This window comes from Caretta caretta, chromosome 27, assembly GCF_965140235.1.
Source record: "Caretta caretta isolate rCarCar2 chromosome 27, rCarCar1.hap1, whole genome shotgun sequence".
Classification (NCBI taxonomy): Eukaryota; Metazoa; Chordata; order Testudines; family Cheloniidae; genus Caretta; species Caretta caretta.
In genome coordinates, this window is record NC_134232.1 from 10,774,127 (window position 1) to 10,801,655 (window position 27,529).

Sequence of the window (27,529 nt, forward strand, 5' to 3'; positions counted from 1 at the left end):
CATGAGGTTGACGCTATTCTAGAGGCAGGTGTGCATTTCACGACTGTCTTCTCAGTTTGGTTTTGCCCCAGCGCCTTGCACAATGGTTCATGATGGGTGCTCCTAGGCACTACCGTAGTACTTTTACCTGCCGCAGTTCGTAGACACACTCACGCACACCCGGCCCCCTTCCCTAGCTAAAATCTGGGAAACACGCTCCCCATTGAGTAGCCTATCCGCGCCCCCTACGTAAGGGGTGGGCGCCAGTCCCTGCTCTCCCCAGCACCATCCTGGGTCAGAGCTGCCCGGTGAAGCAGTGCATTGTGGGGTTCAGAGGAAGGCTCCTGCACCGCTGCACACGCTCAGGCCCGGAGAGAGTTTACTGATCGGACTGGCCATTAAGGTGGGTCAGTGACGGATGGAGTGTGTTCCTGTGCCCTCGCCCTGAGTGTGCTTTGACACCCCCTGACCGGCAGCTGTTGTCCCGGCTGCCTTGTTAAGGGTGTCGCTCGGTGACTTCAGCAATACATCAACCTGGATGATGCCTTGGAGTATTTGGACAGCTCGTGGTGTGATGAATTGTTGGGATTGATCTGTCTTCGTTCCTGCGCGCCCCCCGTCCTGTCCCTGCCAACCCTTAAACCACGGATCCTTTAAAGGTTCGCTCCTTCCGGGGTGTCCCATTTGAAGATCCCTGGCATGTAAAGTGTGATGTTGAGAAATCTGGGAGAGAGAGAAACACCGAACTGGAATTGGAGGAAAGCACGTAGAGCTCATAACATGACTAAGAGGCAGCCACGGCGATGGAGAGAATCTTACAGCTGCTGAAAACTAAGGTGGAGAAACTTTCCCTGCGGTTGCAGAGAGCTCTGGGTATCGAGGGCGCAGACTTGCTGGCTTCTGCATGTCCCAGGGCTCCCTGCAATGGCAGTGGGCAACACAGAACAATCAATCAATCAATCGGATTCCCATTGACTCCTGCAGTCTAGGGAGAATAGCACACACAATTTGTTCCGTTACCTCCAGTGATAACAGAGAAATTCCTGAAAGGAATTTGAACTTTATTCCCCTCCAGTAAATATCCCATTATGACAAAGCTCGTGTGTTACGGTAAATTATTTCCTTGCCAGTTATAGCCTTCTATTGGCATGTGTCTTCCTATCAAAGCTCCGATCCAAGGCCCACTACGCTAACTGAGCATCCCACGTGGGGACAAGGGATTTCCGGGGCAGCTGTGGGAATCTCCACTCCTGCCTGTGAGACTAGGAGTCGTGATTTGCCTCTTAGCAGGGCAAGTGGGGTTCTCAGAACGACACAGTCCCCTTTGACCCTGTCCGTACTATAGTTAGAACCATCTGCGCTGAAAAAGGCCCTGAAATGCTCATCTGCCAGTTACGTTTATAGATCAGTCCAGTGGAGCAGTCCATAGAATTGATTAGAGGTGTATGTACCCCTCTATCGGACGGTGCAAAAAACTCTCATAGGAAGGACATCGTCCTCTATTAAATTCTATAGGCTTTTAGAGTAATTTCCGTTGAACCCTATTGCAAATTTAGAGAGCCCCACTGGGTTCTCTCCAACTAAATGCTCTAGGGCTTTCCCATAAGAGATTGGTTATGCACCCCAGTTTGTTCACTGACCAGCGTTGGTTCACCTGGTGTACGAGTGCTGGCTTGTCTCTCCTTGCCATGCTGCATCGGGGCATTATGGGAAAATCTGGACAGTGCTCCCATCCTGCCTCAGCTGCTGGTGCCAGAGGCAAATGCTGTGTGTTTGCGGGGGGGGTGCTTGATGCATTTTAGGCTGGCCAGGAAAGCAGGGTAAGTCTCTCACAGAGGCCTGTTGGGCTGTCCTGTCTGCACAGCGGCCCCATTGTGTTAGGACCCGATGGTTGTGCTCAGTGCCCTGCTCCAGTAATCCTCCCACGGTTAGGAGCCTTCTCGGGTTTGGACACAGCTTGCCCGTGGACCCCTCTGGATTTAAAAACCTGGTTACAAACGGCAGTGAAGCAAGGCCCCTTGCCGGAGTTTGTCTCTGCCGCAGCAGGTTGTGGGGTTGGCTCATGGCCTCGTTTGCACAGCTCTGAACTCTTCTCGGTGGCGTCTACTGATCCTTGCTGGGGCTGACGTCGGAGGCCCGTGGTGGGGCCAGCTGACCTTTCTCTCATTCATTAAGGACCCACTTAGTGCTCCACAGGACTGACGTGAGACAGCCAGGAAAAGCAGCACCGAACGTTTATGGCCATGGAATGCAAACCTCATCGATGAGCATCCAAATGCTAATGCAGAATTGAAATAGCATTGAGATGATATTAGCCCACAAAAGCACCTCCTTCCGTCCGTCCCCCCCCCCCCAAAAAAAGTTAAGACAAACTCTCTTCATGTCCCTCCTGTGCCTACATAGTATTCGTTTGCATGGCAAAGTTTTTAGGGACACCTCTAGTACCATGGCAGGCTGTCAGGACTTTGGGGCAGGGCCCACCAGGGCCAGTGGAGAGAGCAGTTGGCTGGAACTCAGGAGACCGGGCTCAGCAAAACTTTCCCCTCCCACTCTTTGTCCAGCTTGTCTGTTCAGACTGTAAGCTCTCTGCATTTGGACAGCCCCAAGCACGCCGGCGGGGGGCCTGCTCAGTCGGGGCTTCCGTCACAGGCTTCCTCTGTGACATCAGGCAAGCAATTTACCTTCTCCAGGCCCCACTTCCCTCCTCTGTAAAATGGAGATACCGATGCCGACTTTCCTCTGAGCAACATAAAGTGCTTTGAGCTCCCGTGGGGGGGGAAGGGTTGTGTGAGTGCAAATATACTTATCATTGCAACGTATTATTGACGTACTCCTTAAAACCGGCGGCTTGTTGTGGTTTTTTTTTTCCCCGCCCTTGCTGCCAGTCGTGGGGAGCATTCCTGACGAGGCTGGGCTGCGACAGTCTGCAAAAGTCACGTTGTCCTGTCTTTGATCAGCGGCCAGTGTGGGGAATTACATCACAGGCCAAGCTTTGTATTGTGCCCCAGTTACTGATAACTCTGCAGATGCTCTGACAGTGACCGCATGCAAATGGAACTCGGGGTGGGGGGGACTCAGATGTGGTTATGCTCACAGCAGGAAGGCGGGGTCCCTGTCCAGCAAAGTATTTCAATGCCATGAAGTGAGTGGGGACGGAAGTGATTTTCTGAACCAAGGTCCAAGTTTCCTTGGCTCAGAACGTGTGTGTTCGATTCCCCCCACTCAGGATCACTTGCTCTGATTTTTGATCCGAAGGGAACTGAGGGTGGGAAATGCCCCCCCCTCCAAAAAAAAACAAACCCCAAAACAAAAACTGGCTGTGTCATGGAAACAGCCTTAAACTATCGTATTTCAAGTATAACGCCATCATAAAAGTAACAGGATAATGATTTTTTTCAGTGCAGATATTAGAGAGCTGGATATTGATTGGTTGTTTCCCTTGTCGTTCTAACCTCTGATAGAACTGCATTTTTTGACAGAGAGTGCAATAAAATGTACAGTTTCCAATTTGAGAGCCCTATAAATGTCATCTCTGTGTGCACGGTTACAAATTCTTCATGATGTTCCCTTTCTCTCCCCTCTGTACCGAGAGGCTCTTCCGAGATCAGAGCAGTAGTACAGTACGTCTCTTCCCGGAGAAGAAAGTTCACATGAACTGAAAATCCTTCACACCGTATTTATAGATAAAATGATGGCGTGTCTAAAACAATGGCCCTGTCTCTCCTTGGGAGCTGCAGGGAGTTCTCTTGGCTGTGGGCATTTTAGAAAAAAAAATAGCCCTATGGAATTATTTTATTATTTGAGCAGGGCTCAGATAAGAGCAGCATAAATACATACAGGACCAAATTATCAAGTTCCCCCACAAGGGACCACATTTTGCAAAGAGCTCAGCTCAGCCCTATTGTAACACTCATGGTCAGTACCCAACGGACTGAGTTCTTCTGCAGATCTGACCCACTTACTCTGGTGTTCAGTGGGATCTCGGCTCTTTTGAAAATCTGACCGTGGGCGTCACGACGGGGAGGCTGCTGGGAGCTTGAGCTCTTTGGAAGATCTGGAATTGTGGATGCTAAGATCTTGCCAAGCACTGTAAAGAAATTTAGGAAGATGATAGTTCTTCCATGAAGGGCATGCAATTGAAATCGCTCAGGGCTGGCCTACACTACAAAGTTAGGTGGTCTTAACCAGTGGTGAGCTGGAGCCGGTTCGCACTGGTTCACGCTAACCAGTTGTTAAATTTTGAAGCCGGTTTAGGATCGGTTGTTAAAGGGGTGGGCAAACTCCAGCCCGGGGGCCACATGCGGCCCGTGGGACAGTCCTGTCTGTCTCGTCTGAGCTCTCGGCTGGGGAAGCTCCCCTGAGAATTTTTACTCACCTGGCAGCACTCCAGGCCTTCAGCAGCGGGTCCTTCACTCGCTCCAGGCCTTCAGCGGCACTTCAGTGGCAGGTTCTTCAGCGCCGCCGAAGACCCGGAGCGACTGAAGGAACTGGTTCTTCAGCTTCTGGCAGCTCATCACTGGTCTAAACTACATGGCTTGGGGCTGTGAAAAACTTCACTCCCTGTGTGATGTAATTAAGCCAATCTAAGCCCCCATGTAGTCATTTCTAGGTCACCAGAAGATGCAGCGTCTTCCTAAATGATTTGGATAACGGCCCAAAGAGTGCCCTTACAAAGTTTTCAGCTGGTTGCAAGCACTGTGGAGGACAGGATTAGAATTCAAAATGATCTTGACAAACTGGAGAAACGGTCTGAAATAAATAGGCAGACATTCAATAAGGTCCGAACCTGTAATAACTTTCCTGTCTTATCGACAAGCAATGTCTGCCCTTGAACATTGCAGCATTGTGACATGGCTGATTGGAAACTCTTGGGGGCAGGGACCGTGTTTTTGTTCTGTGTTTGCCCAGCCCCTAGCACCAGGGGGTCCTGGTCTGTGACTGGAGCTCCTAGTAAGCTACTGAACCACCAATGGAATAAATAATCACATCCACTTGAAAACTAGCTTGAGGCCACCAAACTCATTGCACTTGTGACTAAAGAGAGGTGTGGGTCCAGGTCTCCAGAGGAAGGCAAGTTGCTGTGTTAACCCAACATGCTGCTTGTAAAAATTAATCCATTTTACATAAACATCCTCCTTGACAAAAACCTGAAACCACCAGCTACATCCCCAAGGTGCACAACGGCCCGCATAATCAGCGCAGTCACCCTTTGTGCGCTCAAGCTGTGACCTTCCCTTAGGTTTAATGCAAGCTTTTTATTTATCTCCAATAACTCTCCAATCAGTCAGCGCTCTGCCAGGTTTTCTCTAACCTCAGATTATGGTCTCATAACCAGGTTTGGTGCCTTTATTGGTCTCGTAGGTAGCTGGAGCTGTTAAGCCCGGTGGTTCGATTTGATGAGAGACATTTCAAGGGTCTTAGTATCTCTCCCCTTTTGCCTAAACATTTCAGCCCCGTCTACACTGGGACTGGGACCGCAGATGTCAGCTATGGGTCTGTCTTAGCTTCCCATCAGCCAGGCTTGACATTCAAGCTCGAGAGTGCACCGCGTTCAGAACGGGTTACAAAAGTGGCACTTTGTCATGTCCTCTGCAATGCGTGTTGCATTGGTTTGGCGTGGTCTTTTTCCAGTGCCCAGGCCATGATTAGCCCCGTATAATGAAGGCCTCCAGGTGAATATGAAATTCAAAGGCAAGAGGGATGCCAGGAGATTGCTCTGAAGTTTGGGGAAGTCGCCTCAGTCTTACCCACAAGTTCTGAACTCTGGAACGAGCCTGGATTTGTAGCTGGGGACCCACGATTCTGACTGATTAACCACATTTGCTGCCTTTTTATAATAAACTCCTGATCTAGCTGGTCCTGGATTTATCACTGCTGGTGGGTGACGGAAAGATAAGAAGACGATGCTGCTTTTTTTTTGTGTTTTGTTTTTGAGCAAACATTCTTTCTACTGCCCTGTCACTTTCTTACATTTCCAGCGGTGGGATACAGCGAGCACGATCAATATTTTATTTTATCTCTCTTTACCAGTAATTTTTTTTTTAAATCAGAGAATCCTTCTCTTTCCCTGTTCCCCCCCCCCCCCCCCACACCTTTGGATAAATAATTGGGAGGGAAGCTGTGCTGCATTCAGCACCTTTTAGAAAAGTTTGCGGAGTTAAAGGCTGATGTCAGGGAAAGTAATAGTCCGGGAGAAGGAAGGCCAGGCCTCTGCTCTGCTTTAACATCCTGGTCCTGAGAAGAAATGAAAGCCAGAGAGTGGATGAGTGTTGGCTCGGGTGACTCATAAGAACAGCCATACTGGGTCAGACCAAAGGTCCGTCTAGCTCAGTAGCCCGTCTTCCGACAGTGGCCAATGCAGGTTGCCCCAGAGGGAATGAACAGACCAGGTAACCATCAAGTGAGCCATCCCCCTCGCCCATTCCTAGCTTCCCAGGAAGCTGCTGCTCTAGCTTGGTCACATGAAGTCTGAGTAGGGCACCAGACTGGGACTCTCCTAACTCCTACTCTATGTAACCTCAGGCAAGTCATTTCTCGCTGAGTAAGATCTACACTGCAATAGAAGATCTGCCGCTGACAAGGGCTGGGGCTGTAAATTGCAGTGTCAGTGTTCAGGGCTGGAGCCAGGGCTTTGACACCCTTCCCCCTCGTGGGATCTGAGGCTCCAGGCTCTGCCCTGAGCATGAAGGTCTACGCTAGTTTTTGCCCTGCAAGCCCAAGTCAACTGACCCAAGCGCTGAGATTTGGTGCAATGGGTTTTTTATCGTGGTGGAGCCGTACCCTCGATTTCCCCTCCCACCCAGACTGTGTTGTAGGAGCTATAGGAGACGAGTCATCAAGTTCGTGAGCTGTAGCTCACGAAAGCTTATGCTCAAATAAATTGGTTAGTCTCTAAGGTACCACAAGTACTCCTTTTCTTTTTGCGAATACAGACTAACACGGCTGTTACTCTGAAACCAAGTTTGGTTGGTTTTTTTTTTAAGTGCCTTTCATGGTAAAATAAATCTTCATTTTTTGGGTGACTAGAGATCTCTGGAGCTCAGGTCAAGCTTGTACTTAGAAAGCTCCTGAGAACAGAATTTGTTCAAATGGTGTAAGCCAGTGCGCCCACCTCAAACCCACTTAGCAATGCTGGAAATCCAAGCTGCATCTCAAATGTAGGGACCCGAGATGCTTAGCAGCCTGGGATCTCCGGCTTAAATAAGGTGACCAGATGTCCCGATTTTTATAGGGACAGTCCCGATATTTGGGGCTTTTTCTTATATAGGCATCTGTTACCCCTCCATTCCCTGTCCTGATTTTTCACACTTTCTATCTAGTCACCCTAGGGATAAACAACATCCTTGGAAGCCAGAGTCGTGAGAGAAGTCTGTGTGGCTACGGTGTCGAGGGCGAGACCTATAGCTGGGGAGGGGACGTGAGATGCAGGCCATGACAGGCTTGGGGAGAGCAGGGCAAAGCATTCGGTGGCAGCTGCCTGCGTCTCTGAGATTGCTACACGTGAAACCTACGAGAATGTCACCTCCTTCGGAACAGCAGCACAGAGCAATCAGCAAACAGATCTAATGATGCGGGCCGAAGGGGGCATGGGCAGCTTGGCACTGATTGGGGTGCATTTGCTAGGGCTTTTATTGCTTCCTGTCTCTGTGCACCCCTGGGAGGAGTGTGAGCCTGGGCGAGGATACGCTCACATGTGTGCTTGGAAGGGGGATTGTGGGAAGGCAAGTTTCCCTGACCCCGCTGCCCATTTTACGCACTGCTGGGAAAGCAGGATAGGTCCTAAAATCAGAAGCAGGGTGAGGAGCGAGATTAGGTGGGGCTGAGCGCCTAGTATCTTAAATCCTGATCTTACGCTGCTTCCCTGTGGCCGACCTTTGGAACTGCACCTTCCCTCTGCAGTCCTCTCTGCCATTGCCAGAGGCTGGTTTGTTTGCAGGACACAGGCTTCCCTTGCTGTGCCGGACCGAGCAGGCACCCGCTACCCCAGGTTGGCAGAGCCCCGATTTCAAAGCCGTTTGCGCTGTCCGCCTCGAGCCCCTGCTTCCCCATGCTCACCAGAGAGAGGTACTTCACCCCTGTCCATCCATCTGTTGACCTTTGCTTGGCCCTTTATAAGTCAAAGTCAGATTTCCGTCTGAGAGCCCTTTCCTAGTGCCCATAAATAAGCGAGAGAAGCCAATGGAAGTGCTTGATTTTATTCATATGTGTTTTTAAAGACCTGAAACTCAGCCCCGGTGTCAGGATGGGAATTCATGCAATCTTTATGGCACAAACCTCTGTGTTTGTTTATTTTTGCCCCGTTCACCCAAATTTAACTCGAGTGCAGCTTGGAAACAACCAGGATTGTGTTATGCATGATGGCACTCCCCCAAACCTGGGGTCTGTCTCTCTCTCTCTCTCCCCCTCCCTCCAGATGATCAAAAAATCCTAATAGACTCTCTGCTGGCACATGCTTTCTCCGTAGAATGCACGCTACGATGCACACGCTAATTGCTCATGACCCCTTCTGCCAACCCACCCTGTTCGAGTATTTGGGGGTGTTCTTTAATCTCGTCCCACACAGGGACACATGTCTGGTTTTCCCCACACAGGTTTCCCTGATTGGAGACCTGTCAGGTGGAAATCAGGAGATAGGCCCTGGTGGTGCACCTGCACGGCCCACCGGGGACCTGCAACCTAGGCAGGAATGTTCAAAGTAGTGTGTGATGGGAGAAGATTGTCTGGTCACGTCACACCATGTGTCCCAGGAGGGTTGGAAGAGGGGGTTAGAAATAAATGGTTCCTTCTGTGTCATGTCTCGGTAAAGAACTGTGATCGGTGTGGGGTAGGTGAAGGGGGCACCATATGAGCATGTCAAAGCCCACTGGGGCAAGTCTTTGTGTTTTGTGTTTGTACAGCGCCTAGCACAATGGGGTCCTGGGATCATCATCCATGTCTGGTGGAGGAAGAGGGAAACGGGTCATTTAGAGGCATGTTCCACACAAGATCTGTGAGCAGCAGTGGGTAGGTAGGTGCCACAGGGCTTCAGCTTCCAGGCAGCCTGTGAGCAGGGATGCTTGCTGGAGGGGAGGGGAGTGAAGCTGGCATCCCCGGGCATGTCTCAGTGACCCACTATCGCCCTCCTCCCCCACTCTCTCGCCTGGCGGCTGCAGGGTGAAAGCTGAAAGTTGAAGAGTCCAAAACCGTCAACCCCCGGCGCTCGGCCGGTGATGGGAAATGAAAATATTTGGATAAGCCGCGATACAGAGCTGCTGCTATTTACAAATCTTGATCCCGCAGCCGGCACATCAAAAGCTCTCCCTTTATACAGCGAGCTTGGCACGCCCGGCTCTGTTTTCAGGCTGTCAAGGGCATTATTTGATGTTCCTCTTCTGTTTGTTTACATTAATTAAGATGGTCAGATCCATCATTGTGATTTTCTCCCCCCAACCCGCACCTCCTGGTAAAAGCATTGTGGGGAGGGGAGTGCTGAAGGGGGGCGCGCCTGCCGCAGGTGTTAGGCTGCTCTTGTTCCGCTGGTGATAAAACACACATTTGTTCTCTGGGGGGTGTGGACAGAGTGACACTTTCTCGATTAAAAACCCGTTCCCCCCCCCTGCCCAAAGTGACGAATGACATTCTTATCTGGAACAAGTCAAAGCAGTGGCCAAGTTTCATCCCCACTTGACATACGGGGTAGCGAAGACCGCGTGGATGGCGCTGCGTCCCGGCCAGGGTCCTGATTGGTGGCTGGGTCTTTCTGCTGGAACAATCGGCGAAATAAGAAACATTCTCAGCGTTGGGCCCAATTCTCCGTTGCCTTGCACCTCTGTGTAGTTGTTAGTGGCAGTGCAAAGTAGCTCTGGAACACTAGCATTTCCCACTCACTTTGCTGTGGTGCAAATAACACCAGGGACAAGGCAGTGGAGAAGAGGGCCCGGGTACTTGTCATTGTTAGGCTTCAGAGTTAATGCTGAAGGAGGCTCATTCATGCTTCTATCAAACCAGACTCGGTCACCCAAGCACTGTGTCAGGGTCTCGTTTGGAAGGTTTTCTCTGCAACTATAAGCACTAGAAAGCTTGTCTTTTAAACGGAAGCTTAAACACTGAGCCCAACAGAGAGATGTTGGGGCACTGTAATAGACTCAGACTTTAAGCTCAGAAGGGACCATTATGATCATCTCGTTCAACCTCCTGCACAACGCAGACCCCAGAATCTCGCCCACCCACTCCTGAAACAAACCCCTAACCTATGTCTGAGCTATTGAAGTCCTCAAATCATGGTTCAAAGACTTCAAGGTGCAGAGAATATAATAATAACCGTAATACCTAGCTCTGATATAGGTGCGATGTTGTAGCCATGTTGGTCATAAGTTATTAGAGAGACAAGGTGGGTGTGGTAATATCGTTTACTGGACTAATTTTGTTGGTGAGAAAGACAAGCGTTTGAGCTTCCATGGAGCTCTTCGTCAAGTCTGCCTGCTCAGAGCAGCTGAAGTCTCCTGTTCCAGTCCACTTCCTGATCTTGTATTGCACTGGAGAACCGCTCTTGAGATGCTTGATGTTGGCACTGTCTGCTCTCTGTATGACTGAGCATCCCCGTAGCAGCAGCACCTCCCATTCCCTGAATTGCTAGTAGCCTCTTGCAGTCGTTACTGGCTTTCCATGTAAGTTCCTCAGAGCGTGGATCATGGGCCGCATACAGCTTGAAGGAAGAAGGGCAATCCATGGGGCTTTGGGATAATCGATGGTGATGTAAGTGGTGCTGTACGTTGTTCATTGGCTCGGAAAGCTGGTGTAAGCCACACAAAGGGGTAACGTGCACCAGTTTGGCAACCGGTGGGCCTGATTCTCATTTTGCCAAGTTGACACCAGTCTCCTTCCATTGGCTCCGGCCTCACAGGTCTGTGTGTGCAGCGCCTAGCACGATCGGGGTCCTGGTCCTTGGCTGGAACTCCTAGGTGTTCTCACAATACAGCTAATAAATCATAACGCTCATCTGTTGCTAAAAGCCATAATTCCTATTGTTGGAGCTGCAGCCACGCTGAGCCCAGCCTGGGCTTTGCCCTGGATTGGGTGTCAGAAGTAACGGCAGTTCTCTGCAAATGCAGGACAAATTCAGGACGTTGCTGAGCTGAGCTTAGAAATGACATACAGCCACACTGCCCCGTCATGTTAATGGAAAGAGGAGAGTCAACATGGTCTAATGAATTTAGCATGGCATAGGGATCTCTGCCGGTGACCTCCTCGGTGAGGGAAAGTCACTTCGGTTCTCTTTTGAGAGCCCTGCGCCTTAGTGTCCCCATCTGTGAAATGGGCCTCATAAGATTTGCTCCCCCTCACCAACAAATGGTGAGATGGAAGAATGTTTGTGCAGGGGTTAGAAACTGTAGACTGAGATTCCCAAAGCTTCCTACGAGAACAGATCACCCCAATTCCCTTTAGAAGTGAACGGCTTTGAAAATTCCACCCCGTGACACGTGTTAGGACTACAGTCAAATCCCCCTTTCTATCTGCCCTGTTGCTATCGTTTCCTAGGGAAACTCTGGTGCTGATGGTTGGCACTTTTTTTCCCATACGCTGCTTTACCCGGAATTGATTGAAAATGGTCCAGTATGGCTCAAAATTCCAGCCATTCCCAGCGGGAATTCTGAGCCCCGGGAATTCCAAGAGGAAACCATGGGTTTTTTTGTTTTTTTTTTTTAAGGGGGTAATTGGCACTTCATTTATCTGGGAGGTTTGTTATGACTCTGAGCTAACAGATAACCGCACTTAGCAAACTCTCACTCTTCACTAATGGAAGAGACTTTAATCTAATAGCCATGTATCATCTGACACGGGGCGGGGGGGGCTTTGAGGAACCTCCTCCCACCACGCACGCAGTGTTCTTCCTTCCCTGGAATGAGTCCTGGCTCACAGGGAGGTTTCCTGACTTCCCAACTCCAGAATGGCTTTATGCCAGACCCCAGGAAGAAATTGGGGAGTGCGACTGGCGAAGGAGATTGGAGCAGATGAGTCGAGGGAAAGGGCCCGGTTAGGGCGGCTGCTGCTGGTGGTTTAGGCGACGGAGAAAGATGAGGTTTAAAATAAGAGCTATGCTAGCAGAGGTTGCCAGATGGCCGTGTCTCTGCTGACATGTCCCAGGTGTAGTGCTGGAAAAGTCCCAGCCGATCTCCAGAGCAGAGCTGCCTTCAGCTTGGTGGAAAAATTAAGGTTGATGCCTTGCTTTTATCACATTCTTGAAGCCTTGTTCCTCTTACATGGTGCCTCTGGTTTCCTTCTGGTTCCTGTCTCTCTCCATGTATACAGGCTGCAGTGCACTGACCAGTACCATCTCCTGTCCGTAGCACAGCCCAGCTTGCCATCTGACACCCGGGATCGTTTTCCTTTTGCTTCTGATTTGCTCTGCTGCGTTCAGGGTCCCTCTTCTCTCGGGTATGACTGGCTCCTGCTCCCTGCCCTGGCACGCTTTCCGGACGGATGCCTCTGCCTCTGAACGGCTATGTTTGTATCTGCCTCAAGTCTCTTGGTCCTGCTTCTCAGTGCTCCCTCTGCTGAGACAGAAACCACCCGAGATGTTTCATCCCTTGGGCTCCCAAATGCAGGAGCCCGGCAGGGCTTTAACCAGAAACATCTTTGTCCAGGTCAGGGCAAAAGCTGCTAATGAACTCCAGAGATGTTCACACCACCCTCGCTGCACCACTTCCCTGAGTTGTTCGAGAAGCAAGGAAGCTGAGTCAAGCCTCGGAAGAGGCTTCCCCGATCCTGTTCTGTTTATCCTGGCCTGCTTCAGACATGAAGATTTGGGGCATGCGCATACTGCATTCCCAAGGTGTGAGTGCAGCTCAGGTAGTCATGGCTGAGCTGGCTTTCATCTAGGTCCTGGAGCAGTGAAGCCCTGGCAGCCCACAGGACATACAAGCCCATCCCAGGCTCAGGGGTAAGTACTTGAGTAGCTCGCCATGCTGTAGCCCACGCTGATTCGGCTTCCCTGCTCCAATCTAGCTAGTTTGCGAACTGAAGAGGGGTACGGCTGCAGCCGCACCTCCGTGAGGCTTCCAAACCTCCTCCAAGAGTGTGAGTTTTCACCTGAAAATCCAGGGCATCCATTTGGACACAGAGGAGTTGTTCCTCACCATGGTGGTTCCTTGATGATGTCCTGTAATAGAAGAGAGGGGGTACAGCCCTGTCTTGGGAGCAAGGGAAGTGAAGTATCCCCGTCATCCAACAGAAGTGTCTGCTTCCCCACACTGGTTAGGCTCATCTTTAACTTCAGTGGGCATTCAGTCAAGCTGCCGCTCTACGAAGGCCTGGGATGCACACAGATTTTGTCCCTGTATAACTGCTTCAGTTAAGGGCGTGATTATTTCCCCAATATAGTTAGAATCATTGAAGATTAGGGTTGGAAGGGACCTCAGGAGGTCATCTAGTCTCACCCCCTGCTCAAAGCAGGACCAACCCCAACTAAATCATCCCAGCCAGGGCTTGGTCATACCAGGTTTTGTTATACCAGTACGGCTTCCAGTGTGGACACAGTTAGACCAATACGCCAATAAAACTCTCCATGCTAGAGAGGTTGCACTGCTTTAACCGTGCAGGGATTGTCACAAAGCAGTACAAACTGTTTGTACGTAAAGAAGCCCTAACTTTAGTGGAGTTGCTCCTGGTTTGCACTCAGGGCTGGGTGCGTCCAGATGAACGGCTCTCATTCCGTTGAGACAGGACCGTTTTGACATCGGTGGAAATCAGCTGAGAGGGGAAGCCCTTGAGACTGCGCCGGCATTTCAATCGGGCTACACACTTAAACCCGGGCTGCTGCGGTATCACTGCTCGATTAGAGCTAGCTTGGCTGTAATCACGCTCCGTGACTGCAGCGTAGACCTGTCCTTTGGCCTAGCTGGCACAAAGAACAGCACTGAAGCCATGGCAGCGAGGGCCAAACAGTCCCACCCGGGACCATCGTGACGTACTCGAGCGGCTCGAGCTTGTGCTGCTGTGGCTTTACTTCTGCTGCTGTTCAAGCTGGCTGGATCAACGTCCACCTGGGCTGCGGTCACGCTCCTGATTCCACATAATTATGCCCTAAGGGCTTGTGTACGCGTGCGTCGGTATAGAGCTACCTACGCCAACAGGAAGCTGGAGTCGGTAATCCACCTCCCCAAGAGGCGGGAGCTAGGAAGGATTCTTCCGTCAACCTAGCACTGTCTACACCAGGGGTGGGTCAGCTTAACTGTGCTGCTCAGGGGTGTGAAAAATCCACCCCCCGAGTGGCTTAGTTGGGTCAACCTAACTTTTTAGCATAGACCAGGCCAAAGCTTTATACTCTGCTTCTCCGTCGCTAGCCTGCTGGGCAGCTGCCCGCTGCGTAGTTACAGGCTAGCCACTCCACTGTGTGACGGCAGGATTGTTTGTTCGCAGTGATGTTTCTTAGGGAGAACCTTTCCACAGAGGTGACCTGACCTGCTTTTTTAAATGAAATAACTTGGCAGCTAAACGGTAAAAGCAATTAGGCCTAATTACCCTTCAAAATTTGTTTTTACAGAAGGATGCTGGGTTTGAATGATGAAATAATGACCCCACTTAGCATTTCTGTGGGGCTTCCCATTTGCAAAGCCCAGCACAAACATCCGCTAATTAACCCCTAGAGCACCGCCCTCCCTTCGCCACCTGGGCGGTAGGTACCCGCCCACTTTTAGGGCACGTCCACCACTCCTGATTGGACCACGCTCTGTTGATGAAAGAGACGCTTTCAAGCTAAACGAAGCTCTTCTTTGGGTCTGAGACGGATCCTGTGTAGCTCGAAAGCGGTCTTTCACCCACAGAGGCTGGTCCAATAAAAGCTACGGTCTCTCCCATCCGGTCTCTCTAATATCCTGGGACCAACGGGACTACAACACCACTGCAAAGAGGTACATATTCATCAGAATTCAGATGGAAGCAGCAAAGCAGCATGAGATACAGGTCGCTTGCTAGGATCATCTGGGTATATCTCACTTAGTCAGCTCCTTCCCGTTGCAGGGGCATTGAGCACTGGTGCACCTCAATCCTTCCTGCTTTCTGCCTGGCACACACAATAGTTTAGTCTCCCGGGTGTCGTAATGCTTTGGGCTTGTTGTGAGGAGGTCATACTAGACAATCCAGCCTTAAACTCTATGGCTTGGCCCGGTTGGTGGATGGTAGATATGCAAAATGAGCGTAACTTACCCCCCAAGATCATGCCAAGGTTAGAGTGAGTCGCAGAAAAATTTACTAAGAAGAGGGTGTAAGATAAATTATACTCCTGGGGGGATTCTGCGCCTAGGGTGACCAGATGTCCCAATTTGATAGGGACAGTCCCGATTTTTGGGTCTTTTTCTTATATAGGCTCCTATTAACCCCCACCCCTGTCCTGATTTTTCACATTTGCTGTCTGATCACCCTATCTGCACCACTGCGCAATGCAGAATTTTGCAGAAATTAATGTTGTGTGTGCAGAATTCCCTTTTTGCCCCCACAGAAATGGGCTGCAGGGATGTTGGCCGACACTAGAGGCTAGTGGACCAGACAGAGGCCACGGGGAGGGGGAGGGACCTGGAGGGTTCCCAGCAGCTCCAGTTCCCAGCACACCCTGAGGGAAGGAGGTGATGGCATGCAGAAAACTCCATGCAAGCCTGGGACCCAGCATCAGGCTGTTTCTCCATCTGGATCCCTGAGCTCTAGAAAGGTAGAGGGGGTGAGAGTGTCTGGCCCCCTGGCTGGGCTCGGAGGAGGAGGAGACAACAGAGAAACAGGAACTGGGTTGTCATAGGGGTTTCTTTAACTCTCTACTCCTGGGGAATTTTTGTGCATGTCTGTATTGTCACAGACATACTTGCTGACAGGTATTTTGAAATAAATTACGAAAATAATTGAAACTGGCATGATTATACAGTATGATTTTGACAAATAACATTTGCAGAATTTTAAAATATTGTGCGCAGAATTTTTAATTTTTGGCACAGAATTCCCCCAGGAGTGGCTAAGGCAGCTTCCTCACCCCTCCCCAAAGACACACTTTTGAATGTCTGCTCCACCATCCCCTACGTCTGATGGAAGTGGCCACAATTACCATTGACCCGAGTAGGAGCTGCGCTCTCTAATTATCCCAAGGGTTCTGCCTGGTCCCCACCTCACATCAAATTGGTATAAATTACTCCCCTTAGCTGCTTATGCCCTTACATGGGTTTTCTCACCCAGTTCACACCCATCCTGCTGCTTTTATGAGTAGCCTGACTGCTCTCTGCTGGTGTAACTCCTTGACCTCAGTGGACTTGCTCCTGATTGACGCTGGAGTTCAGAATCAAGCCCCCTGGGACCACACGTGAGTAAGTTCTCGCAGGACGCACATGCAACCTGTATAATTGAGTGACTCACCCTCAGACCCCACTGCAAGCGAATGCCAGAGCCAGGATCCGAACTCGGGGGGGATTCCTGACTCCTCAAGCTGTTCTTGTTGCTAAAGGCCACATTACCCCTATAAAGCACAAGGAACCACTTGCTCTGCTGACCAGCGGGATTGTTTGCTTAACTCAGGAACAAGCTGTTGGATCTTGTGCGATGGCTTCTGATCTGTTGCAGGCTTCCAGCCCAGTGGGAGAGGGAGGTTCTGCAGGAAATACAGTCAAACCTCTTAATTCCAGTGACGTGGTGCAAAAGGGCCCACCAGCATAGAGCCCTGCAGCACAAAGCATGGACTAGAATAAGCCCATTCTCCATTCATTGTTTGGGGTTTTTTTGTTCTGTGCTCCTCTCCAAAAAAGGTGGAAGCTGGTTGTTTGACTTATTTCTATAGTTCATTCTATACACAAATTGAGGTCCCAAGGGACAGCTCTTCTTTATGTGCAACACGACTCTACGGTTACAGGAGAGAAACAGAGTAACAATCAAAACCCTCGGGGAAATCATTTAATATTTCCAGCCTTCTCACATAGGTTCTTGACACTTGGGTCTGCGGAGGGGAAACACTGATTTATGCCGTCAGTCATTAGACAACGTAGAGGTGAGGTCAGGTGCGGGCATTCTTCATCTCTTCTCCGGTGCTCAGAGATCCCTTGGGCAAGGTGGAATCAAAGCCTTTCAAATGGTAGAGGTCATGAGTGACACCGTAAGAGGTAAAAGAGCATAGCCCCTCCTGCCTCCTCCTGTACGGTTGACACCTATATATCTTCATATTGCCATTGTTTCTGCTTGAAAAATTGCATGTCATTTGTTTCACTTTTTCCTACCCTCCTCTGTCCTTAAATCCTCTTGATTTTTCCACCATGATCTATAGGAATAGTTTGTGTCAAGGCTGACAATTATGTGCTACAGAATTTTTATAGAAATAATGGGCTAAGCCATGAGATAGGCGTTAGCCAACAGGTGTCTGGTCTTTTGTGGCCTGGCAGAGACCCTGTAAATTAAAATCACATCTGCAACTTTGGGAATTTTTCTGCGTTGATTTTGTGGTCACTGATTTTCCTAGCAGAGAAGTGCCAGGGGCTTGGGCTCCGTGTTCCGGTATACAGGGCGGCCTGTGGGAGGACAGAACATAAGGGGAGGTACAGTGCGATCCAGAAACTGGTGAAATTTGTCAGTTCCCAAAACCCAAGTACATTTCTGCATGACCTTGACTACAGCACAGCTATCTAGATAATTACTTCCGGTACCTAGCAGCTCCACTCCTTAACATTCCTCTGCTTTCTTCCCGACTCCAGAGTTTCTGTCTGTCCATTCAGAACAAACCATGGGGAAGGTGGAGGAGGAGGGATAATTTGGGCTTGACCAACACAAGGCTAGATTGTGACAGTATCCTGTTACCGTTCCGCGCCCATGTGACTACTGCCGTATGAGCACGCTGCCACAGTAGATCCAGTTGGACCCGCTTATTGGGCGCGTGGTTTAGAATAAGTTCTAGAGATGGGCCCCAAGCTGTGAAGTTGGGACTTGGATCAAACTCCTACAAAAGCCTGGGGCTGTTTGGAGCCATCAAAACTACATGTTTCCAGGGTGAAACTCAAGAGGGCAGAGCATCTCCATGGAGGAACCCTAGCCGTTGAATTTGCTCCTGTTAGGGATCAGGATGAGCCCGAAACCAGCCGCCTACTGAATTCACTGTAAGAACCATCTATATCCTTGGTCCTGTTAGATCCACGAGTGGGTATTTAATGAAGCTAGAGAGCAGCCAAGCAACATTCCTCTGGACAGGAGGAGCCAGTATTGCTCAGCCGCTCTCTGTGTTGGTAACCATTAGCAAGCAAATTTAGGATGTGGAGGATTTGAGTTTTGGTCCCTTAGTAGCTGAATTGACTATTCCTCCTTTATGGACAGGGTACCAAGAGTCTGTGGGTCTGTATCTGCTCTCCTCAGCTGAGCTGGTCCTGATCAGTGCCAGGGCAAAGGAGAGGAGAAATGGTTCCAAAGAGCCCCAAAGCAGGCGTGGGGTAGAGGGTCTGACAGGCAATCGTCAGGGATCAGCCTTTTGTTCTGGGTTTGTACAGCACCTGGCACCATGAGAGTCCTGGTGCTTGACTGGGGGCTGCTGTGTGCTACCACAGTACAAATACTTTCTAATAGATATGGGGTGTGCAGGCGTTATCTGTGTGTATTGAGGGGCCTGATCCTGGGGCAGCTCTGCAGACCGGACGCTGGTAGACCTGAGCCCAGTTCAATCTTAATTGGGAGCAACCCTCCAATAACCAACTCCGATGCGTGCATGACGATGAGATCCTAAAGTCCTGTGGAAGCCAATGGATGTTTTTAACTGAGGAAAGACCTCGGGCTTTGGTCAATAATTAATAACCTTATTATTATTACATGCTTTTCCTTGGAGAGAGGGTACTATACAGGGAACTGCACGTTCCCCTCTGTTCCTTTGAGATGGGGTGAGAGAGAAAATTCAGTAAGGCCTCAGATTTCAGGCTCAGGTTTCAGCGTGGTAGTGGAACCTCAGTGAGGAGCAAATATTTGGCCAAGTGCACCCTGAAGCGAGCTGGTATCCGGTGTAACTTCACAGCTTGCCCATATGTTGTTACTTATACATCAGCCTTTTTGAGTAATGACGTACGGGGCCCAGGCGAGAGTTGGCTTTTGTCAAGCATATATTTCAGTGGCGTTTAAATAAACCCATCGAGCTGCATGTCTCGTGAACTTTTTTCTTCCATCCATCTGCACCGAGCTGCCCGCGAAACGAAATGGATGAGGCCTTCATGCCTTCTTCAGTCCCCGGAAAATGAGCCAGTCCAGTTAACAATAAATGGTGGTCAATTGGAACACACATGACTGGTCTAGTGAAGAAGAAAAGAAAGTTGAGCGTAATGAAGTCCCTGCGTCCGTGTCCCTGTGCGTGGACAGGAAAGGACGGGTGGTTTATAACTGTTTATTGGAGTTAATGGTAATAAATTCCTCACTTGTGAGGCATTAACTTTAATGTTTTCATTCTGTGATGATTTAGGTTTTCCCTTTTCACGTTGTAAATCATGCTGTCCCAGTAGCAGGGCAGGTCGAGTGGCTGACATAATGTTATGTTTGGGGGAGAGAAGTAACAGGGGAGTGAGATCTCTCTCTCTCTCTCTCTCTCTCTCTATCTCTGTATACAAAAAGAAGACTTGTTAAAAAAAAATGTCCTCATAAACTCCTCGGACGGATGGACAGACGAACAAGCGCACCGGAGCAGAAATGTGCAAAGGAAATGTGCTCAGTTGCAAAGCCGGAGCAAAGGACTGGTTTCCATAGCAACTTCCAAAAGGTACTTGGTGCCGAAGGGTTGGGTTTTTTTGTTTTTTTTTTCCCACCCTCCCTCTTTGCTGCGTGTGAGCCCTGAGCTAATGAGCTGTGCAAATAGATTGTGAGATTGTGTTTTTTATTTTGCAATTATAGACTTAGTGGCTTGGATGGAAACTTTGGGGCCAAAGGCGCTGCCTCCTTTCTGAATTCCATTTTTGCATTTTGCAAAGTTAGTTTAACTTCAGACTTGCTGGGAAATTTTCCAGGCAGAATAAAAGGCACTGAGAGTCTCCCTACATGCCCCAGGCCTGTACTAGTCCCATCTGAAGTCATGGAAGTCTGTCTGTTCTGTCGTGTTTAGTTGTCAGTCATAGATACCACACGGACACTTTAGGAAAACCTACACTAACTAGCTAGCTCTCTAGACAGAGGTCTGTCTGTCTCTGTCTGTCTGTCTTTCCGATCTACCGATATTATGCCAATAACTATGTGGCATCTACAAGAATTTTAAAGTACAACATCATTCCAATAGGACAATCTTCCATTCTTTGATGGGTTTGTAACTTCCTAGGATGACTTCAGTGGGACTGGCGTTTAGTCCTTTATGTCGAAAGTTGTCAAAGGAACACAGAAACTGCCATAAGCCATCTAGCTTTGGATCCAGGCTTCAGTGTTGACTGGTGGCAAATGCTTTAAAAGAAGATGTATAAAACTCGCACCGTGGCCAGTTCTACTGTCACATCCCCCTGAGGGCCCTTTCTTTCTTGACCTGTCTCCGACTTTGAATGCAAACTTTAGCTGAATTGTTTGTATTCAGACAAAACAGCATTGCAAATTGGGATACCATGCAGTATGTTAGGCTTTTGTACCTTGAAAAGAACGGGACCCAGGTCTGAGCCCTAGGAAATTTCAGTTGATAACTTCCTCCATGTGATTTGCTGCTTTTGAATGTAAACCGCACCTTGGTTATCCGCCAACTTTCAATCCCGGTAGCTATCCTAAGGTAGATGCCTATCCTTTGAACTTGGCTTACTAGCCTCTTATGAAAAGTCTTATTGAAGCCCCAGTAAATCACCTCCACAGCCTTTGCTTCATCTACTTGCTTATTAACCTCCTCAAAAAAAAAAAAAAGCAATGCAATTAGTCTGGCACAAGATCTACTTCAGATGATGCACGCTGGCGATTGTTTAGTTTCCCATTTTCTGTGAAACGGTTGCTCATTTCATTCCCATTCTTCTATAAATGGTTCTAAGTTTTCAAGGCACTGCAAAATTAGACTAAGGTCCAGAGCTGGGAGACGGAGAGAGAAATATGGCTACAGGAAAATGGGGAGCAAGGAGGAAGAGAGAGACTAAAGAGAAGAATAGGATGAGGAGCAGCAGAATGAGAGAAGAAAGAGAAAACGGGGGACATGAAGCAGATATTTTGATTAAACAAAGGAATGGTGGAGGGCAAGGAAAAGGTGCAAGAGATGAGCTTGGGGGTGCAGAGAACACAGGCCAACATGATGCCATTTTCAACCATGAAGTTTGCAGGAGATTTTTGAGCTCCACTCATTAAACGACGTTCTTTTACTGGTGTAACTCTGTTGATTTCAGTTGACCTACACCAGGTCCAGTGTTGTCTGCTTAACTCTGGCTCTCCAGCTTCTTCATCTTGCGAATGGCTTTGTGAGAAAGACAGCCTTTCGTGGGCCCCCCCTTCCCCCATCATCCTGTTTGCTCTCCTCCCCTCCCCCCACACACCCCTGCTGCTTGACTTGCCAGGTGCTCCATTCTGCAGGCCACCAAGGAGGGCTTTATGGACCACCATCCTCCATGGGCCCGTGTCTTAGCAACACGAGGCCTCCTACAGAACCCTCTTGAGTTTGACAGAGATGGCGGTTCAGCAGCTTAAGTAAGGGGAGACTCACCATCTTCTATGGGGGCCCATAAGATGCTGACTGAAAGAGAGAGGGGTTTGATCCTGCACAGTGTCTTACAGCAATGGTCCAAAATACTGCAGTGAGGTTCGCGTAAGCTGCCATGCTCGTAGACCCATTTACCGCCAAATCCTGTCGTACGAGTGGGCGAAGTTGCTTCCGCAGTCGGTTCCTCGGCGTTAGCCTAACTCCACTCAACAGCAAAACTCCTATTGACTGCAATAGGAGTAGATAGGTCACTGCGGAGCGATTTGGAAAATCCCACCTCTAGGTTTATTGTAATAAGGTTGCTCTCAGTACAGTGTCTAACCGAAGTGAGGGAGCAGGAATGACAAACGCTCAGGAATTGACTGCAATAGCAACATCTCCACGTGTCCTGCCTTTGAACGTGCAGGTAACATGGTAGGGTGAGGGCTGCCGTGTCCTCCAGGCCTGTGTGGCTTTAGCTCCCATGACACCTGGGATGGGATTTCTAGGGGCGGGAGGGGAGCTCCCCATCTCAGATGAAATTAAAATGCACATTTTTAACAGGGAATGTTAATCAATCATTTGGCCAGTTGCCAAAGGAGGGGCTAACTTCTCTATCGCTTAGGGCTTGTCTATTGCAGCTAATGGCAAGCCAGGCGGTGAGTCTACACCGCACCAGCTTGCCGGCCAGTAACTTGCCATGTGGCCACTGCTACAGTGCAACAAACATCCCAGAGTGCGGCTTAGCGTACTAGTAGCTGGTTTCGGGACTCTCTTTGCACGGTAGCTGTGTCCCCATGGCGAGTAACTGCCCGGCAACCTGGTGCGCTGTAGAGTCACAGGCTGGCTTGCCACGCTTTAATTGGCTGCAATAGACAAGCCCTAAACGATAGAGAAGTTAGCCCCTCCTTTGGCAACTGGCCCAATGATTGATTAACATTCCCTGTTAAAAATGTGCATTTTAATTTCATCCGAGATGGGGAGCTTCGCTCACACCAGCGCACGGTCTCGCTCTTTACCCTCTAGACAAGGCCTTAGTCTTTAAATCGAGGCTCTGGTTGACCGGTCAAGTTGTTTGGCCTCGAGGCAGGAATTACTGGGTGAAATTCTCTGACCCGGAGCGTTGGACTAGATATATTGTATTGATCCTTCCCGGCCTTCCTATCTGAGCTGCTTGGCGTAGCATGTGTCCCTGGCTAGTTTGTGACTAGCCCCTTAGGGTTTGTTTTTCTAGCTCATGAGAATGAACTGGGGGCTTTAAAAAGTTAAGCAAAAGGTGAAAAGAAAAGAAAAAAGCCCAGTGATTTTCTTTTCAGGATAATTTAGCCATCTGCTGCCAGCTTGTTCTGTAAAGACCCCACCCTCAGCACTGGTGCCCTGTGCAAGCCAAGCCATGTGGCCTCTTGTGTTCTGATCCCCGTGGCCTGGTGTTACCAGCTGACTGTCCCTGATTCTCTCTTCTCATTGAGTGAGAACACACCTGGTGAAACAGACCGTGACTCCTGTAGGCTCCAACGTCTCTGCTTTCTTGGATACACAACGCCTGCTGGGGAGGGCTCTCCCGGGGCAGCCCAAGTCCACAGCTGTCTCTGAGAGTCATGGAGGTCCCGAGAGATAGAATCCTGCTCAGCACTTGTGTGGCAGACTTGGCTGTGGGTGCTCGGGGCGAGTCTGGAGGGAGAAAACGCTCTGCCTCACAGCTTCTGTCTTCTCTGTGTCTCCCCCGATAGGGCAGTAGGTGCAGAACTGCCATGTCCTCTGCAGTAACATGCCTCCCGCAGATTTCATCTTTATGGCTCCGGGTGTGTTACGAGGGCTGTATCCGGGAGGTTCTGACAGTGATGTTTGTCTTGTGTGCTGCAATCATAAGGGTGCTTAGCCTTTAATGTTTCCAAGGTCTCGTGTGTGTGTGTTTAAACTAAGCAGTCACATAGCATTTACAAAGGAGGGTAAGTTTCATGATTCATATTTTACTGATGGGGAAACTGAGTCACAGAAAGGCAGTGTGACTTGCCCAAAGAGAGGCATCATTATTTATTAGTTGTATTGTGGTCGTGTCTAGGAGCCCCAGGCATGAACCAGGTCCCCACTGTGCTAGGCGCTGTACACACACACACACACACCAAGAACATGGTTCCTGTCCCAAAGAGCTTACAATCTAAGACAAGAGACAACAGGTGGATGCAGAGAGACGGGTGGAGCAGGACACAGTGCTGTTACAGTGAACTCAGTGACGGAGCTGGGTTACTTATGGATGATCCTGGCTCCCAGCCCCATGCTCCGTCTCCTAGGCCATACTGCCTTGTTTTTCCCCCCTTCTTGGGGGTGTTTGAATGGACCCTTTAGAGCTTCCCAGAATCCTCCTTGACTCAGGAGACCTTAGCAAAAGACAGTGCAGGTTCTGCTCGCCCGTGAAGGACAAGTGCATGGAGCAGGAGCGGACGGGAAAGATCTGTAGCTTGCAGATGGCCCCTGGAGCATACACGCAACCCTTCTCTGCAGCCTTGTTTCTTGGGGTGGGGGGGACACTGAGGGAAGCTCCATGCTGATAATGTACTGAAAGTAAATGAAATTAAATAAGCAAACCAGTGCTCGCTGCTCCTGCCTTTCCCCCTGGGTAATTCAATTCCAACACTCGTACTGATGGGATCTCACAGGGGCTGCCTGCGTCACCCCGCTGGGGCCTGGAATCTTAACGTCTAAATAAAAGTTTCACTCGAGCATTTTTTATGCGCCTGCCAGCGGGATCAGTGAGCTGGCATCGGGCACGCTAATGTAATATTCATACTTGCGGGTTCCCCCTGTGTACCAGGCAGTGTCAGCCCATTTTCATAATTATAAATGTCCCATAAAATGACATTTAGATTTGCATTAACGAAAGGGGCCTGGATTCCGATTAAAAAAAACAAAACAAAATGCTTACTGTACCTTTTTTTTTCTCCCCCCCCCCCCCTACAGTCGGAAGTTCAGCATCTCAAAGCACGTGGTGTGTCTGTGACAAAGGTTCTGCTCCCTGTGTGAGTGGGCTGCAGCAATGCCAGGCGGGTGGCCTCTGCACCAGGGTTCTCGGCGACCCCGGTCTCTCGGAAGGCCATGGATTCTGATCCGAACTGCTCAGCCGGCCCCTATGTCAATAATGGGGCCTTCTACAGCAAAACCCCATGTCCCGCTTTAGGAATGCAGGAATTGCTGTAGTGGGTCAGACCAGTCCAGGGCCCTGCGACTGGCAGTGCTTGATACCATCTGCTTCAGAGGAAGGTGCCAAATTTCCACCGGACACCAAATAGTTACCAGTCCAGTTATGCCCTGAAGCTTGAGGCCTTATATCCCTTCCAAACAGATGTCCCATCTTGGTTTTGAATCCTGCTGTGCTCTTGGCCTCAGCAGTATCTTGCTGCAGTGAGTTCCATGGGTTAACGCAGGAAAAGCATTTGCTTGAATCTGGTTTTAATTTGCTGCCTTTCTGTTTCATGGGGAAAGGCCAGGCCTACTGAATAGGGGTGAAATCACCCCTGGCCAGAGGGCCAACGTGGGGCCGATGCACCACTCAAGCCTTCAAACTAGAATTTAAGTGATGGGCCTCTCCCCAGAGGTGAGTTTCACCCTAGGCGCCAGATCCTCACCTGGTGTAAATTGACCTCAGTGGCGTGATGGATCTGCCCCTGTGGATGGCTCCGATTCCCAGGTAATAACAAGCACAGAGGGGGGTGCCCACGTAGGGGGGATGTTTGTACAAAACCAGACTTTGTGCCTTTGGTGCCGCTCTCGTGTCTGGCGTTTGCGCCGAGAGCCGTGGGTGGGGATTTATAGCAGCCCCAGAGTTTGCAAACTATAAAACACGAAAATGAAAAGAGTCGGCAAAGGAGGGAGCTGACACGAGGGATGGATTGAGCCGGGAGAGAGACACGCTAAGAAAACAGGAGCAACCCTTCTGGTCTGGGATTCTGGGAAGTTACTCATACTTAAAAGGCTGCCAAGCTCAGGCACTGGAGAGATGATTAGTGGCGTTCAGTGAGTCATTTCTTATTGTGTTTCAGCACAAATTATTAAGACACAAGGCAGCAGGGCGGGCCGCTCTCAGCGGCAGGCCCTGGGCTGTGGAATTCCAGGCTGGATTTTGGGGATGAGGTGCAATCCAGTCAGTTACACAATGCGCTGCAAGGCACAGCCTCCCCTCCCTAAGTCTTGCAACCCGCGAGGGGTTTGGCCTGGATGCCAGAGTCGCCGGATGAGGGTCTCCGGCCCGAGATATACAGGAGGTCAATCTAGACGATCGCGATTGTCCCTTCTGGCCTCAAAGTCTGGGAATAACAAGCCTGATCCTGCCAGGTGGCAAAAGCCTCCTACAACTTGCTGACACCCCCGGAGCTCTCACTGGGGGCCGGGGGCTTAGCCCCCAGAATCAGCCTTTTCCTTTTGGGGTGGAGGAAAAGGATCCTGAGCTGCTGAAGCCTGCTGTGGGGGGGGCACTGACCCCCACAGCTGTGAGCTGTGGCCCATGACTAGCTGCTCACAGACGATCCATTCTAGCCAAGACCTTCTGTGCATGGAAGAGGACTGTAAGGGGAGCTCATGACTGAGAATCACCCCAATATTTCCAGATCTCCCAGGCAGGTGGAGCATGCAGCTACAGGATTCATGGACCCCAAGTGCCATCTCTGTCCGCACAGCGTGGGGCCGGACCCAGGGTGACCTCAGCGTGGCTAGTGGGCCTGATCCTCCTCTCACCAGGGCCTAGCCCAGAGCCTGATGGAAGGACTCCTGCTGACTCCGGTGGGCTTTGGATCAGGCCCTAAATCAGTGACGTCCCCGTAGTCAAAGCGGACTTTTCACTGGTGCCCGACCCCTTGTGCAGACACTGACGCCAGGGCGGAAAGTGGAGTGCAGAGAGGGCTCGTTGGTGCGAAAGCAAGAGGACCCAAAAGAGAGCACCCTGCTTAAGATAGCAATGGCGATGACGGGAAAGGTGCCATCTGGGATCCTGCCGGAGAGGCTCAGGACTTTAATTTGTGGGGGGGTGCTTTGAAACGACCGGGTCGGGCACGATAAAAGCGCATGAGATGGAAGGAGCTGAGCGGCAAACCTAACACCCGAGGGGGGGGGGGTTGCGTGAATCGTAGGTGTGGCTATCGATACAGGTGTACGGGGCTAGCCGTGGGTGTTCTGCAGTATGTTGCTATGTCAGAATGAGCTGGTGTGTCTTCAGCGGCTCCTGGAGTCCTGCAATATTCTCCCTTCGCGCTTCCTTTGTTTTCTACCTGTAAAATTCCCCTTGCAGACTTGATGGTGTTCTGTGTGTTACCGTGTTGCTCTTGCTTTCTGCCCCCGTCCCTCTGCCTCCCTCATGCACGGTGACATTAAAAAGCCCAAGTGGTGGCAGATGGATGGACATCTCAATAACCTCAATAAAGTTTGGTCTAACAAGGTTCGTTATGAGCCTAGTTCTCAGAGCCACCTCCTACGGATAAAAGCTGATGTCAGTGCTGGGATGCCTCATAGTTTGGAAAAGATCTGTTGACCCTTCTAGCGGGCTGGAGTATCCAATTTGGGTGTGACGCGTACGGAAGGGTTCAGAGAGGTCATGCATGTGTGTGCGTGCACATTGGTTGCATACATGCTTGGCCATGCACTGTGTGACTATGGTCATGCCTGGTCGAGGCGGAGCGCAGTCCGCAGATGGGAAATCTTTTGTGTATTTCACAAGACTTTGCTTTGATCTCTTTAGGATCAGAGGACAGCATACAGAAACCTGCCCAAGGTCTGGGGACTGTTTTGAAGCAAGGCTACTTGGAGAAGAGGTCCAGAGGTAACAGTCAAATAAACCGGTTTAAGATGACCTACAAAGCAGGGTGGGTGGGTTTATGCCCCTTTATTTATGCCTCTTGATGATGATATATAAATAAGTCTGAGAGTGGGTGGTGGTTGTGGTTGAGGGGGTGAAAAAGGTTTATTTGCTGCTTG

The 27,529-nt window shown here is 50.0% G+C and overlaps 1 protein-coding gene across 1 annotated transcript in view; it reads left to right on the forward strand.

The window, feature by feature from the left end:
* SKAP1 (src kinase associated phosphoprotein 1) overlaps positions 1-27,529 on the forward strand; it is a 227,683-nt gene that overhangs the window by 145,131 nt on the left and 55,023 nt on the right. Inside the window, exon 5 of the mRNA XM_048830422.2 lies at positions 27,294-27,374. Within this exon, the coding sequence (XP_048686379.1) occupies positions 27,294-27,374 (81 nt within the window). The remainder of the gene's footprint in view (positions 1-27,293; positions 27,375-27,529) is intronic.